Source organism: Centruroides vittatus, unplaced genomic scaffold (genome assembly GCF_030686945.1).
Source record: "Centruroides vittatus isolate TY-2023 unplaced genomic scaffold, ASM3068694v2 contig_4, whole genome shotgun sequence".
Classification (NCBI taxonomy): domain Eukaryota; kingdom Metazoa; phylum Arthropoda; class Arachnida; order Scorpiones; family Buthidae; genus Centruroides; species Centruroides vittatus.
Window position 1 is genome coordinate 2,908,443 of NW_027122214.1, and position 16,842 is coordinate 2,925,284.

The 16,842-nt window shown below is 30.6% G+C and overlaps 1 protein-coding gene across 1 annotated transcript in view; it reads right to left on the minus strand.

The window, feature by feature from the left end:
• glu (structural maintenance of chromosomes 4-like protein gluon) overlaps positions 1-16,842 on the minus strand; it is a 92,409-nt gene that overhangs the window by 40,736 nt on the left and 34,831 nt on the right. Inside the window, exons 11-13 of the mRNA XM_067271526.1 lie at positions 13,539-13,646; positions 6,499-6,620; positions 854-962 (exon numbers count right to left, since the gene is read on the minus strand). Of these exons, the coding sequence (XP_067127627.1) occupies positions 854-962; positions 6,499-6,620; positions 13,539-13,646 (339 nt within the window). The remainder of the gene's footprint in view (positions 1-853; positions 963-6,498; positions 6,621-13,538; positions 13,647-16,842) is intronic.

Below are 16,842 nucleotides of genomic sequence, written 5' to 3' on the forward strand. Positions count from 1 at the left end.
CTAATATTCTAATATTGTTAAGTAATATTTTTTAATACTGATGACAATAATGATTGTTACTATAATACATATATGCTATCAAAACTAATGAAAATAAATATAATCAACAGAACTATATTGTATCAATTACATCAATCTTGTTCTACAGAATATATCATTCCTTATCATATAACATCATATTCTCCTTTTCAGTAACAAATATCAACCTTTTGACTAATTGTATTTGCTTTTGTAAGCTACTACATTCTTTTATTCAGAATTACCTCATTTCAAATTCTTTAAAATATGTAATAATTTACATTCTTTAAAATATGTTACTTTCTGTGAAAGTTGAAGTTGTAGTTGTACATACAACAGAACTCTTAGTATATGTATTTAAAATTTATTCCTCTATAAAACACTGTGAAAGCTCTGTTCATTTTTACATAATATGATACTTTAATAGCAAAATATAAAAATAAAAACTTTAGAAAGTAATAATGGTAATAATACAGTAAAACCTACCAAAATGGAAAAAATAATTTAGTGCTGTGAGATTTAACTTTACACACAGGTTTCACCATACTGAAGCAACTCAAAAGCATTATATAGTGTCAGCTATAAAACATATTTTAGGTCTATTGAATTTAATGCTCTCTTAGAAATAAAGTGTAAAATTTACTTTGTTTTTAATATTTTTTGCAAGCTAAAGTAATCTATATTTATTAATATATACATGTGTATATTGCACTCTGATGAATGATAGTAAGCAATTCATACATGTCATCTAAGGCTATTTTCAATTTATGATAACTTCAGTTTACGTGCCATAAGTCAAGACTATGATCTTATATGTTACAATAAAAACATTTACCTCACTACTTATAAAAGACTCTTGTTTGAGAATATCAGATAGTTCTATCTGATATTTTTCTAATTTTTCTTCACAATCTGGTATTCTTTTCTTTATGTCATTAATTGCACTGTTTTGAATAAAAGGAGATATAATTATTATTATAAATGAATAAACTTTAATTTTTCTTAATTTTATAATTAAATGACATTGAAGACATTTAAATACAAGTATCCCTCATACAACACAGTTTCACTTTAACACAGTTTGAAAACTGGTGATATCCCCTGTACAACACAACTTCCAGTTTCACTCTAACACAGTTTGGGAAATCCTCCATACAAAATGTCACTATTTTTAAGTGTAAACTCAGTTATTCAATTTTTTTTTTATTCGAGCAAGTACACCTGTTGTCTCAAATTTGCCCACAGATATTAGAATATCAAAATTTTCAAATTATTTTGTGATTTTCGTTAGATTATCTTTAGTGAAAACCAACAGCAGAAATTTTTTCTTCCTTGTCCTAGCTTTCCTATCAACAAGGTGTCATCGTTGTCATTGTTTTCAGATTTTCGCCATTAAGACCCACTATGTTTTGTTTTAATAGATCAATCTTTATATTTAGTAAAGTTTATTTAAACATTTTTAGGTAGGTGCTATCATATTTTTGCAGAATGACTGGCATGCCACATAAAAATGGGAAGCCAACATGCTGGAAACCCCAGGATTACCGGCATTCCAGTTAAACTGTAACTAAAATATAAAATTAATCAGATCTAACAAAACTAGTTGTTAATTAAATGTTAAAGAAAACATTCTTTGGAGTACAATGAAATAACAATTGGAATTGAATTGATTTATCGAAAGAGAGTTTTGCTTACAAGACAATAAAACAATTAATGGCTTATTGACAGCAGCAGCAGCAGTTAGTCAGTGGTCAGTGTGACTCCTCTGGCCATCTACCCTGACTTTAAAAATAAACACCTTTATCTCAAATTTCACATGAAGCCATGTTAATCAGTGTAAGTTGAGATAATTTACAGTTTCTGAAATTTAATATGTTTATTTTTGTCTTTTTGAATTAAACAACAATAAAATACACATAAAAAAAGCACTTTCAGAATTTCACGAGTATTTCATATTATTAGAAAAAAGACAAAACGAAGAAATTAAACATATAATTGTAGTTTTTGATGTAACACTGACAGTTTTGCAGTTTTCATTTGTTTTTACATGAGTAACTCATTTGTTTTTTTAATGCACCCTTTAGAGAGGTAACCCTATAACCTCACTTAAACCAGCATGTCAGTTTTTACCATACGAAAATATCTGATTTTATGGTCTCCCTGGATAGACCAGCATGCCAGTCATTCCAGTACTATGATATTAAACATTTTTTAAAACTGTAGGTAAGCAAACATTCATAAAATGACAAATGAAATACGGTAGTATTTCAGTACTAGAACAATTTAGTATTCGAAGAAAAATTCTGAAAAAAAAGTAGCTTGGTACTTGACCAAACAAACATAACCTCTAGAACAAATTTTCAATTAATAACATACTTTTATTTTGCCATCCATAAAAGTTTTTTTATGATAAAAATAAAAAATATGAAAATGTTGTTGATACTTCTGATCAAGATCAATCAAGCTGAGATGATTACAATACTTTGTAAAAAAAACCATCCAGATTTAACTAAAATTAATATTAATGTGTAATACAGTACTTTTAATTATTATTGTTAATTAATTAATTATTGATTGCTTTAATAAACATATTTCTCTTAGTAACGTAACAGAATAATATACTTTTGCTAACTTCTGAAACATAGCTCTATGTTTTGCATTAGTCCTTTGTTTCATATAGCACGGATTTGCATGATGCGGGACTTTTTCAGAATGTAACTACCGTGTTATACGAGAGATACTTGTTTATTAATACAATATAATAATAAAACTCAATATTTTTATTTAATATGGCAAATAGCTTTTATAGCTTTAGTCATCAATCTATCAGTAGTGAATTTAAATTAGTGAATAAATGGTGAACAGATTGCTATTTCAATGTCATTCAGTTTTAGTTTCAAATTCAATACCAAATTAAATACTTATTCTATACAATAAATTAGCAGTAAATAGTAATTTAAGTGTAATCTCCTAAAACAGAATAAAATGCTTTATACCTTTAATATCAAACATTTACACTTTAATAATAAAAAAAATTTTGTGAAAATATCATTCTAACAAAATAAAAACATTAAGATGATCAGATCAGTGTTCCCACTATCAACTGCCATTTTTACATTGTTCTCTATCAGATATCTCACACTACTGAAATTCTGAGTTAAAAATAAGCATAAATAAGACAAATGATAAGCTATTGCTATTAAGTATGATAGCTGTTTATATATTGCACTGATGGCATAAATAAATATAAATTTAAATTATTGTAAAAAATTTATCAGACTTTGTAAAATAGGGCTGGCGGAAATACAGTATTAACAATGTTAAAACATGTAAACATGTAGCCTCTAAAGAAAGGTCGTCTTTGCTGTGGAGAATAGTTTGTTCCTGGTGGTTGGACATGACAAGTAGAAAAGATATTTTTAGTATCTGTTTACATGCTTTAATATTGTTAATTTATCAGACTGCTGAAAAAGATTATAAAAGTTTTTCACTTTGGATGAACCTTTTTTGATGACACAACATATTTGTCTTTAACATTTGTCTTTGTGTTTTAACAAATTTGAAGATGTATGACATTTTTGGTGCTTTTGCAATCTAATTTCAGCATATAATCAGACGAAAAGTAAATCCTTACAACAGAATAACCCTACAAGGTGCATGGTAAATTACTTTCCCATACTTGAAAAAATTTACAAGGAGGTCACTAGGAAAAACAATGCAAGAGTAGCACATAAAAAAAATTGTACAATTTTTAATCAACACAAAAATGATAAACCGAAAGATAAATGTTTCACCAAGCCAGGAGTATACTCCATCCCTCTAGAACAAGCCCGGCCAACCCGCAGCCCATCATGTTAAATTGTGTGGCCCGCTAAGCGATATTATATATCTATTAAAACTTTTGTTTCCTGTTATGTGTATACCAAAACAATTAAATAAATAAAAACTTGCATGTGTCTTTGTTATAATATGCAAGTGCGAGTACAAACTCTTGGTATAACAACAAAATCTTATTCATTTTGTATTTGTTTTACTTTTTTAAAAGCATGTTTGCCTAAATTGTGGCCCACCGTAATATTACGCGTGATCAAAGTGGCCTGCAAAACAATTAGGGTTGGCCAGGCCTGCTCTAGAAGATCAACATTTTCAATGTAAACTTGTATGTGGGAGTTACAGCAAGGAGTCTGAAAGCAAGACCCAAGAAACATAGTATACAATCAACAAGAACATGAACAGTACATACAGTCTTATCCAACTACACCAGGAAACAAGACATAAAAGTTGTATGGAGAGATGCAGCAATAATCTGACCAAATAAAAATCTTAACACCCTCCAACACTTAGAAATAAATAAAATATTTAAAACTCAGAAACAAAAAACTTGTATTAAGTTTAGAGAGGCAGACAGTCTTTCCACAGCTTGGAAATACATTTTTGAACCATAAACTTTGACACTTATACTGTGTTCGCACACAATCCAGGACTCACTTTAATCTCGATTTACCCACAATCTCGATTGCAACTGTCACCAGTCGAACGTCAAGCTGTTCACACAGGCAGTCTGCTTGAGAAGAACCCAGCTATTGCACATGATGATAAAACTGACATAACTACATGATATTGTGTTGTTCAGAAAGTAATTTCGTTTTTTTATTACTAGAGGAATTAGATGTATTTTTACCAACCAATTTTATTTTAAACCACATTTTCATTATATACTTCAACAGCTGACATTTTAAGGCTTATTTGTAAAAAATTTTGTTTGATTCTGTACAATTGTTTTTTTTTTCAGTGTCCCATCAAATTTGGAAAATCGAAAGCATCATTTTCGGCATATTTTGCTTTTTTATAACTAAAAACCAAAATGCTGTTCAAACAAAAAAAAAATTGTGGTACATGTTTGGAGAAGATGTGTTGAGAGAAAGACAGTGCCAAAACTGGTTTACAAAATTGCGTTCTGGCAATTTTAATATCGAAGATAAACCACATTTCGGATGGCCATTTGAAGCCAATGAAACCAAAATAAAGGTACTGATTGAAGCAATCTGCCGTATAACAACACGTAAAATCATTAAGAGATTAAATCTGTTAAATTGAACTGTTTATTATTACTTAAAACGAATTGGTTTCGTTTCAAAGCTCGATATATGGGTTCCACATGTTATTAAAGAGAGATGCTCTCTATGGTGGGATTTTAAAGAAATTTGTTTTTGAGCTTTTACCAGACAATTTAACAATTGATTCGAAAGTGTACTGCCATTGAGTAAACAAATTGAGTAATATCATCAAACAGAAAAGGAAAGAATTGATCAACAAACAAAGTGTAGTGTTTTACCATGATAATGCCAAATTTCACACAAGTTTGGTAACTCGTCAGAAATTGTTATAGCTTAGATGGGATGTGTTATCACACCAACCATATTCGCCAGATCGGGCACACTCAGATTATTACTTGTTCCAGTCTATATAAATTTTTTTTAACTGTAAGACATTTACTTGAAATGACAATGTCAAAAATCACTTGGATCAGTTTTTTGTAAACAACGATCAAAATTTTTATGAATGTGAAATCATGCTACTACCAGAAACAATGACAACAGGTATTTGACCAAAACGGTCAAAATATAATTCAATAAAATATTTATTTATTACAAGAATATTGCGTTTATTTTTCTATGGAAAAAACGAAATTACTTTCCGAACAACCCAATAAGTCATGAACACCAACAAACAAAATGGAAGCTGGTAACGAAGACATGTTACTAATAGGCCTACATGCAGCAAAGTTATTGGACATGCACAATCAAATGACTATAAACAAAAATTGTTTAAGTCATTTGCTCAACATACATCATCATATGAAGTGGAACCAAAACATTCTTCCATATATCTAGCAATAGCCAGATCCCATTGTCTCTCCAAATATCTTTTTTATTTCTCTGTTGATAGCCCGACACTTGTTCTGAAGCCATCTTGTTTCTTCTTGTGCATGTGGAACTGTGGGAACTCTCTTACAACTGGATCTAGTTTCAAAAACTCTTTTGTGTCAATCGCGATTGAACCTCATTTCAGTCAATATTTAAACAGTAGAGAGAGGTCGCACCAAAGCACAGCCACTGATCTTATCACAATCTTGATTGTAATGCTCAGTGTGAATGGGGTATTACAGCCTATTAGTTATTTTCAGTTATTTATTTATGTTTTGTTTAATTTATAAGTTAAATTTTAATTATTAATTTTTACTTTCTTTTAAATTTTATATTATTTTAAATTTAGTTTATTAGTTTAAATTTTAAAACTTCAGTTTTTGTAATTTTGTATTTGTTTGATTTTAATTTAAAAATGCTATTTTATGTATTCTATTTGTTAGTTGTAACTGAGGAAGACCTGTAAATAGGTCAAAAAGTTTTTATTATATTAAAATAATGCTGAAAATCAAAAGGTGGGTTTCATTTTATAAGAATAATTTATGATATGTACCTCTTTTTCTCCTTTAACAAAATTTCATTTTTCTCAAAGTTTTTAACCATTTCTTCATATTTTGCTGTTTCACGTTTTTCAGTACTAAGATACAGTTCTAACTCTGAGCGTGCTATTTCCATCTAAATACATCAAAATTTAAAATTATTGAATTTATACAGAAATCCATTATTAAATGCATATTGAAATCACCTTTTAACAAAATAAAAACAGATTTATTTAATATTTAAATTTTTGAACTATGTAATTAAAGAATATTTTTAGTTTAGTTTTAAATAATATAAAATTGTATATGTTACAGTAAAAATAGAAAGAAACTTTAAATGCAACTTATAGTTCTAAAAACACACACAATAAATTCTAAAACATTAGGTTGGTCATAAATAAATTCATTCTGAAAGAATTAGTTTTTTTATTTCTAACTAGCTTACACGTAATGCCTACAGAATTGTAAACATCTCATAACTATATAAAATTTTGTTATGTTACTTAATATCATATAACATATAATGCATGTAATAACAGGAAATCTTGCTAAGACTTACTGGTGATTTTATAATTTTCCAAATTAAATAGATCAATGGTAACAATAGAAACTGCTCCTATTACCTCGGTATTCCAGGAAATGGGAGATAATTTTGATTGTGACAGGCACCTCATTGGGCCACATGGAAATATGGAAATGCAATTCATAAATATACTTCCAAGATGTCCCATACTTCGTGACTTGCAATTTAATCAACTATAACTTTCTAAAGAAACATTTTTTTAATAATGGAAGTTACTTCTTGTTCCCCATTGCAAAGTCAACTTGAGTTCTGCCAAAGTTGATACAAACCTGCAAACAAAGTGGCTTTTCACATGCCTTTCAGCAGAGATCAACACTAATCATGTTAAATTCCTAAATGATCATAACATGCAATTCATCCACATTGCATATCCTATGGCTATAAACCTTATATTTTAAATACTCCCATAAAAAAGTCCAATGGAGTCAGTTCTAGCAACCAAGGGCTGTCTGATATACAGTCATACCTCGGTACTTGAACGTTTTGAAGCCCGAACAAATCGGTACCCGACCAAAAATTTCTAAAAAAAGCCCCTGTTCCTGAACAAAATTTTGGTACTCGAACAGGAAAGCCCGCCAAGTTGACGCCAACGCCACAGCGGCGGCGTCAGTTACGAGACAGTCATTGTTTCGCATACACGTTAACTTATGCTGTGCTATATTTTTTGGATTAGCATCCTTTTCTTTTGATTTATTAGCCTTTAAACATGGGTCCCAAGAAGAATAAAAGTGACTGTGGTCAAGTGAAAAGGAAAACAGTGAGAACAACAATCGAACTGAAAAAAGAAATCATTGCTAAACACGAAAATGGAGTGCGTGTTTCGGATCTTGCTGTCCAATATTCTATGGCTAAGTCGACGATATCGACTATTTTAAAGAATAAAGAAACAATAAAAAGAGCTAATGTTGCAAAAGGAGTGACTAAGTTGACAAAGCAAAGGCCTCAGATACTTGAAGAAGTGGAGAAGTTGCTACTTTATTTTTATAAATGAGAAACAGTTACGAGGTGATAGCATTAGTGAGAATTTATTTGTGAAAAGGCACTAGAAATCTATGACGATTTAGTGAAGAAAACCCCTGGTACAAATAAGAGTGCTTTTGTATTCAAGGCTAGTAGAGGGTGGTTTGAAAATTTTAAGAACTGAAGTGGAATACATAACGTAGTAAGGCATGGAGAGGGAGCTAGTTCAGACAAGGAAGGGGCTGAGAAATTTGTCGCTGAGTTTAGTAAACTTATGATGGAAGAAGGTTATGCACCTCAACAGGTGTTCAATGCAGACGAAACTGGGCTATTTTGGAAAAAAATGCCGAAGAGAACCTATATTACAAAGGAAGAAAAAGCACTACCAGAGCACAAGCCAATGAAAGATAGGCTTACTCTTTTGCTGTGTGGTAACGCAAGTGGAGATTCTAAGGTTAAGCCATTGTTGGTTTATCATTCCGACAACCCAAGGGACAATATTATGAAGAGTAAATTGCCTGTTATGTGACATGCTAATTCAAAGGCCTGGGTGACTCGGCAATTTTTTGTTGAGTGGGTGCATGAAGTTTTTGCACCAAGTGTGAAAGAATATTTGCAAGAAAAGAACTTGCCAAAAAAAGGCCTTCTCCTATTAGATAATGCTCCTGCTCACCCTCCAGGCTTGGAGGAGGATTTAGTCAAACAATTCGACTTTATTCGGGTTAAATATCTGCCACCTAACACAACCCCTTTGCTACAACCAATGGATCAACAGGTCATTTCTAATTTCAAGAAATTGTACACTAGATCCTTGTTTCGGAAGTGTTTTGAAGTCACTAATGACACTCGGTTAACTTTGAAAGAATTTTGGAAAAATCATTTCCATATTCTTAATTGCGTTCATCTTATTGACAATGCATAGAACCAAGTGACATACCATACCATGAATTCAGCATGGAGGGAACTCTGGCCCGACTGTGTACCAGAGCGAGATTTTGAGGGCTTTAATAAAGAAATTGTGGATGACATTGTTTCTATTGGACAAAGCATAGGCTTGGAGGTCGACAATGAGGATATTGAAGAGCTCGTGGAAGACCACAGTACCGAGCTTACTACAGAAGAGTTGGAGCACCTTCAAAATGAGCAACAAAGGATTATGGCTGAGGATATGTCTTCGGGAGAGGAAGAAGGAAAGGAGGATATCCCAAGTTCAGTGATTAAAGAAATTTGTGCTAAGTGGGGGGATGTGCAAGCTTTTGTTGAAAAATCTCATCCTGATACCATGGTAGCCACCTGTACACCTTTTCAATGAAAATGTCATGTTTCATTTCCGTAAAATTCTGCAAAAAAGGCAGAAGCAACAGACAATGGATAAGTTTTTAATTAAAGATTTACCTGCCCAAAAGCGACAGAAAAGGGAAGCAACCCCCGAAGTTCCATTACCAGATGTTTTTATCGAAGGGGATTCCCCTTCTCGGCAGTAACTCCCGCTCTTCCTCCTCACACCTCCATCCACTTACGCCATCATATTGCAATCAAAAAGGTAAGTTTTCGTATGTTAAAATGACTTCTTTAATGTTTTTACTATTTATTGAGAGTTATATATGTGTTATTTACTGCTTGCCTAAAAACTAAATATCTATCATTTATACTCTAATCTGTTATGTTACTAACGAATCAACTGGGGATTGGAACGCATTAATCCATTTTACATTATTTGTAATGGGAAAAAATGATTTGGAGTCCTAACATATTGGTACTCGAACCACTTTCTAAAACGGATTATGTTCGAGTACCAAGGTACCACTGTATCCACAGTGGCCAATCCAATGTTGTGGAACTGGGTCATTCAGCCGATTTTTACCCATCTGAGCAGAATGAGATAAAACTCAATCTTACTGTATACCAAATTTTGTTGATATCACAAATAGTGTTGTGTCTGCTGAAGCAGCAGATACATTTTATCTTCAAGAAGTTCCTAGTAGAATTCATCTATAATGACCCATCACTCAGTCACAGGGTCAAATAAACTGGTCTAATTAAATTGCAGTCGACAAAAGTGACTGTAGCCCATACCATCAGACTGGGACTCTGAGGATCATTCTCAATTACTTTTTCCAGATTAGTTGACTACCAGTAAACACAACTGTGCCCTGTTCACAATGCCAGGCACACACAATTCTATTTTATAAAAGTATGAAATAAAAACAACTCTACATCACTTCATAAAATTTATAATCAATCAAAATATGTCATGAATTATGGAACACCCTATGTATATTAAATTAAAAAGATACAATAAATTTTAAATTTAATCTTAACTTAAGATTAAATTCTAATAATTAGGTAATAAACAAAAGAAATAAACCTAAGTAATAAGCAAAATTATATCTTTTCTTTTTATCTCTTAATTTAATACATTATTCATTTTAAGAAACCTGTTTAAGAAGATTAAATCTGTACTAAAACAGACTTCTTAAAACAAAGAACATACAATATTTAAAAAAGATTAATAGGGTCACTCATAAATCAGAAATTACAAAAGCATTTTCTCATTTTTATGATAAATATTAGAAAAGTCTATTTGGAAATCTCTTTGATATCCTTTGTAAAATTTTCTATAATCTATTTCTTTCTATTAAAAATATAACTTTAGTAAATATACAATCTAAAAAAACATTTGATTATACAGTTTAAATACGTTTATTTACAATAGATAATACAATAAACTGTCAGTAAGTCAAACTTCCTTAACATGAAATTCTAACTAACTCAAATTTGATTTTTGTCCCATCTTAACTTAATGCATTTCATGCTTATATAAATTGAAATAGTTTTGATGTCATATTTTATTAACTGTAAATTTAAGATCCAGAGCGTTTATTTTCATGTCTAATTTTGTGCTTTTTTTTTATGTTTTCAAGGAGATGAATTATATTTTCATGAAGCTGAAGGTTGGTATTGTATAGAATTATTCTTCTGATTGTACAACATTAAATTCAAAATTCTAACACGTTTTATGCCTTTTTAGTAACTATCTTATCATGAAATAAAAATTAACAAATCTAAATTTTAATGCTTTAAATTGTTATTTTTTAAGTTTATTTTTAGTGTAACAAACACATCTGATCTGACAATTTACTGAGTTTTTGGCCAATCAAATTTATTAGTTTGTCTATAAGTATCTTTTTATTAAAAATATGCTAAACATGCATATTGTATAAATTGCAGGTTGACATTTTCATCACTGATAATGACTAGTTAATCAGTGTGCTGTCATTTTTACTTAAAATGATGACAATATATTGATAAAGTAGATATTCAAGTAGATGGAAATGAACAACAAGAAAAAACTTAAAATTTTATTAATTATAAAAAAGATACCCATCAAAGACTGTGTGGAAGAAAGTAAAAATAAAAAGTTTGAAATTACAAAATATTTGACATTGCATTAAGTACTCTCTCTATATATATCTGAAAAACAAGAAGGGCATTTTAGAAACTTTCAATGAACAGAATGACACAAGAGAAAAGCAAGTGTAAATGCAAGTATTCAGATACTGAAAAATGTTTGCTGAAGTGCATTGCAACATGTAGAGTTGATAATGCACTTAAGCCAATAGCAGCATGATAATGTGACAGCAGAGTTCACAGAGTTCCATTACATTAGCTGTCATTCACTATGCTAGACATCAAACTACATATGCAGACTTCTGGACAGACACAGTCAACTTGGCAACAGAAATTATAATTAGAACATTGACATAAATTTTATTTCATAAATAAACATAATTTTCTTGTAATTTAAATTAATATTTAATCTATGATGCATGTGAAATTATTGTGTTTCATTAATAATTAATACAGTAACTAAATATTTTTTATTTTGAAAGTTTTCCTAAGCTTTCAAAATCTAAAAATTTGTAGTTTTTCAAATTTTAATTTCACACTTTTAAACTTTTAATATCAGAAATTTAATTAGAATAAATCTTCCATGTCAAACAAAAATTTTATTAATTATACTTTTTCTATTTAAATATATTTATGAAACATAGAATTTTGAGAAATTAAAAATCTATACATATCAGTGACTTTTAAACATTTCAAAATAGATATTTATATTTAATTAAAGTGGGAAATTTGTACCAGAAATTCATTACTTTTCTATTTTATATCTGGTCCACATCAAGTGTGAAATCTGTGATAATTGTATAAAATATTAGTTTGTACATTTCTAATGCAATACTAATTAGCATTATTTGTTGTATTCTGACAAAATTTCTTAAATTAATAAAATTTGTTTTATAAATACAATTAGAATTATTGAATAATACAGAGGCCAGACAGTGCTACATACACTATGTTCTATATCCAACCAAAAAAGCACCTTATCAACAAAGCTTTGCTTTGTTGATAATGTGACTGCCTCTAACAAAGTAATACATAGCTAACAATGTATGAATGGTTAAGTTAGAAAAAAATTCTGTAATTCAGAATAACCTCTGCTTCCTATAAAGTTGGATTAAAGGTATTCTTTATATTATTTTCAAAATAGTTTTTGTCCCTGTGTTGACTCTCACATCACTCATTAGATCATATACAGTATGTGTTGACAAGTCATCACATACTGCTTATGATCTAATGTTCAACTTTGCTGTTTGATGCCAATATCATGATTCAATGAGTTAGCCACTGCCTAGAGTTTGACTGTAAACCAGACTATGTTCTCATTGACTAGTTACAATAATCTTGAAACCTCATTCATCAGCTGTAAACAGTCCTGAACACCAAAGAGACAAGTGTTGCTATTGATGATACACTTCTTAGAGAAAAGACCAAATAATGTAGACAACAGCAGGGACATTCCAGATTTACAGGAAGCAAAAAATAAATTTAATAGGCAGCATGGAATATTTTTAATAAAATCTATGGCAAAAATGAGTGCAGAAGTGAAAAGGAAAATTCCCCAAAGTGGTTAAAAAGCTTACCAGAAATTGTACAGAACTATAGCACAGATGATATTTTCAAAAACAATGTTGTTCAAAGGTGATTTATGTTGTGAAAGTAAAAAAGCAAAAAGTATGTAACTTTTGGTATAAAACATAAAAAGTAATTAAAAAGTGTCATTACTATTTGTAAAATCTTTAAAGCATCAATGTTTTCTGTTACCTATATAATTTATAACAAATGAGAAAGCTTGGATGATGTCAGAGATTTTTTCTGACTGACTGAAACTGACTTTACACACACAGAAAACATATTCTTTTTATCAGCAATTGCATTACACATTTGATGATTCCTACTCTGATAGCTTAATAATTCAATTTTTACCACAAAATACAATTTCCAGATTGCAACCTTCAGATCAAAAAATCATTCAACACTTTAAATATAGTATTGAATAAGTGTCTTTAATAAGCTAATAGCTTATTAAAATTATTAAATGCTATTTAAAAACAACAAAATCTTTATATGTTTATAAAATTAAAAGTAATATAAAAAATAAAGTACCTTTGACTTTGTTTCATTGACATTTTTTTGCAATTCCATTAGTTTTGCTTCAAGATTTTCTTTCTTCTGTTGAAGACCTTTTGTTTCTTCTTTGAGACATGTCATAACCTAATAATATTATTTCCTCTAAATAAGTAATTACATATTTATTGTAATAAATCTATAACATATAATCACAAGAATTCTTTTATGTTACAAAATTTTGAATAATAAATTCAAAATTGCATAAATAACAATATATATTTATAACCTTACTAATAAATACAAATAGAATAAGTATTTGTTTATCAATAATTTTTAAATTTCTAGACGATTAGTTCACATTGAGTTTTTACTATTCATTATCACTCCAAAGACTTCAACTAACATATCAAAAACTTGTAATGTTTCTGCTCCAATAAAACAGTTTTTGATGTGTCACATGAATTTCTTTTCAGTAAGTGATGACACTTCATATTTTAAAATTTGAAAATTAAAATTAAAATATGAACATTTTTTATATTCTATATATAGTTACTGAACTATGAAATTCAAACTTAGCTTACATTTTTAATGAATTATAAACAATAATTTCTAAAATAAATTTCTGAACAAAATCTAAATGAACTTTTTCAGAGTTTGTGTTTATAAACAAAAAGTTTTTACCATTTTTCCTGGAATGATAAAGTGGAGAATTTCATATTCTTATATTAAATACAAAAGAATTTCACTACAATAAAATTCACTTCAAAATCTTCTAAACTTCATATTGATTTAATTATTTTTTGCCAATGTTTGCTAACAGTATCACATTAACAAAAATTCATTTCTCACTATCATCCCACTTACCACTTAATTTTTTCAGGTAATATTAATATCTTTTTGCTTTTATAGATTTGCTTTATTAATATTTTTAATGATTAATAAAGTAATAATTCAATAAAAATTTTTACAAAACAATTAAATTCCACTTTAAACACCATTTATTTCTGTCCAAAAAGCAGTTCCATCATTTGAGAGCTAATCAATCACATAATAACATATACTATTCTATTGTGAGAATCTAAAGTTAAGGGATTTATTTTAACAAAATTGTTAAAATATTTTAAAATTATTTTGATAGAAAAATTATCTTTCTAACTTAAATGGGGAACTTCCTTTTTGTCAAGGAGAGAAAAGTTAGTTCCTCTGAAAGTGACAGTTTGAGTGCGATGTCTCACTCTTCTATCTGTAAGATCACCCAAATTCCAACATGTATCAGAAGCATGGTGTGATTTTCCAATAATTCTATTCAATAGAATTCAGCATAAAAGGTCACCTTCCAACTTGCTCTTGTTTTGGCATTCAATGCTTTAGGCTCTTATCCCTCTCCCAGTTCATTACCTCTGCTCGTTCCAGGACTCTCAACTCTCTCTGACAAACATAGAAAGATACTAGGTGATATAATTATTTTATGTAAACTCTCTCTCATCAGGATAGATCATATTTGATTGTTGAATAAAACATAATAAATATATAGTTATATGATTATTCATTGATTAGTTGATTTAATGCCTAACTCAGTGGTTCTTAACCTTGCTGGAGGTACCAAACCCCTTTTAATTGGAAAAATAAAATATAATTTTTCAAATTCAAAACATAGGTATATATTTTATTGGTCCACAAAATAAACAAAACCATTATAGAACAAAACATTCAGAACAAAGAATAAAACATTAAGAACAAAGAACAAAATTTAAAATCAGTGTGACTGCTGCTGTTGCCTTTTAGACACCAGTTCGGAAATGCGAGGCTTTACCTTGGAAAGTGCCACTCGCATGTCATTTTCGCAACTAAGTCTGTTCCTTTTCTTCGTTTTAATGTCCAGCATCCTCGAAAAGGATTGCTCGCAAAGATATGTTGTCATAAACGGTATCAAAATCTCCAGAGCTTTCTTCGCAATAGCAGAGTACGTTACTATTTGGTGGCACCAAACTGATGAGAGCGTTGTTGTTTTGAAGAGTTGCTGTTGAACCTGGCTTTGCTGAATTTCAATGATTTTATCCAGGTATGTATCATTGACATCTGTTTTCTCAACATCAAACGTAAACGGCTGCCTCACCCATGCTGGATATAACTCTCTTGAAGAGTACTTCCCTTCAAGAGACTTTGCAAGCTTGTCTAAGTGCATGGAAATTGCGTGCTTCAGTTCTCCCGATACAGAAATATCTCCGATTCCAGGCACATCATAATTCTTATTTACACATTCGTCTAGCAGGGTAAAGTTTGCAAAGTTACCATTTTCTATTCGTCGTTTCCACAACAATAGCTTTTTTTTGAAACGCCTTCAGGGCTTCTTCCGCTTCGATGATGTTGACACCACCGCCCTGCATCTGTTGATTCAGATGATTGAGAGCTGCGAAGATATCAGCCATGTATGCAAGCATGAGAATAAATTCAGAATTTTTGAAGCAATCTGCATGACCATGTTGGTGCTCTTGCAAAAACAGGGCTAATTCCTCACGTAGGGCAAAAACACGATTCAGAACCTGTCCCCGGGATAACCACCGAACGTTTTAATGGTACAGAAGTACCTCGAATTCAGACCCCATTTCTTTACACAACTCCTTGAAGATGCGGTGCCTCAGAGCACTATTTTGCACATAGTTCACGCATTCCACTACAATTTTTAAGACTTCTGCCAGTTTTGGAGGCATGGTTTTTGTTGCCAACAAAAACCATGCCTGTGTAGAATACAATGTGTAACAACGATGTGTGGTGCATCGGCTTTCACTAGCGCACCAAAACCAGACTTTCTTCCCAGCATGGCTGGAGCTCCGTCCGAACAAACTGCAGAAACCATATCCCACGAAAGATTATTTTCTTTGAAGAAGTCATCCACAAGTTTCTTTACATCGGCTGCCTTAGTTGTTGTTGTAAGAGGCTTACATAATAAAAAATCTTCCTTTATAACGTCGTCTTTCACATAGCGCACAAATACTGCAAGCTGACTTAGATTGGAAACGCCTGTAGTTTCGTCGAGTTGAAGGCTGAATTTTGCCGGGCTTGAAATCAGATCTGCAACTACTTGGGCAAAGATATCTTTGCTCATGTCATCTATTCTATCACTGATGGTGTCATTTGAAAGAGGAATTTGGGATAACTTAACTTCAGCCGCTTTTTCCAGCATGATATTCGCCATCTTCAACATGACTGGTTTTATGAGTTTTTCACCAATATTGTGTGGTTTGCCCTGTTTTGCGATAAGGTAAGCGACTTCGTACGATGCTGTAAGGATCGGTTTATCGATGAGTACAAAGCCGAGGACAGGCAGACTACCCTTTTC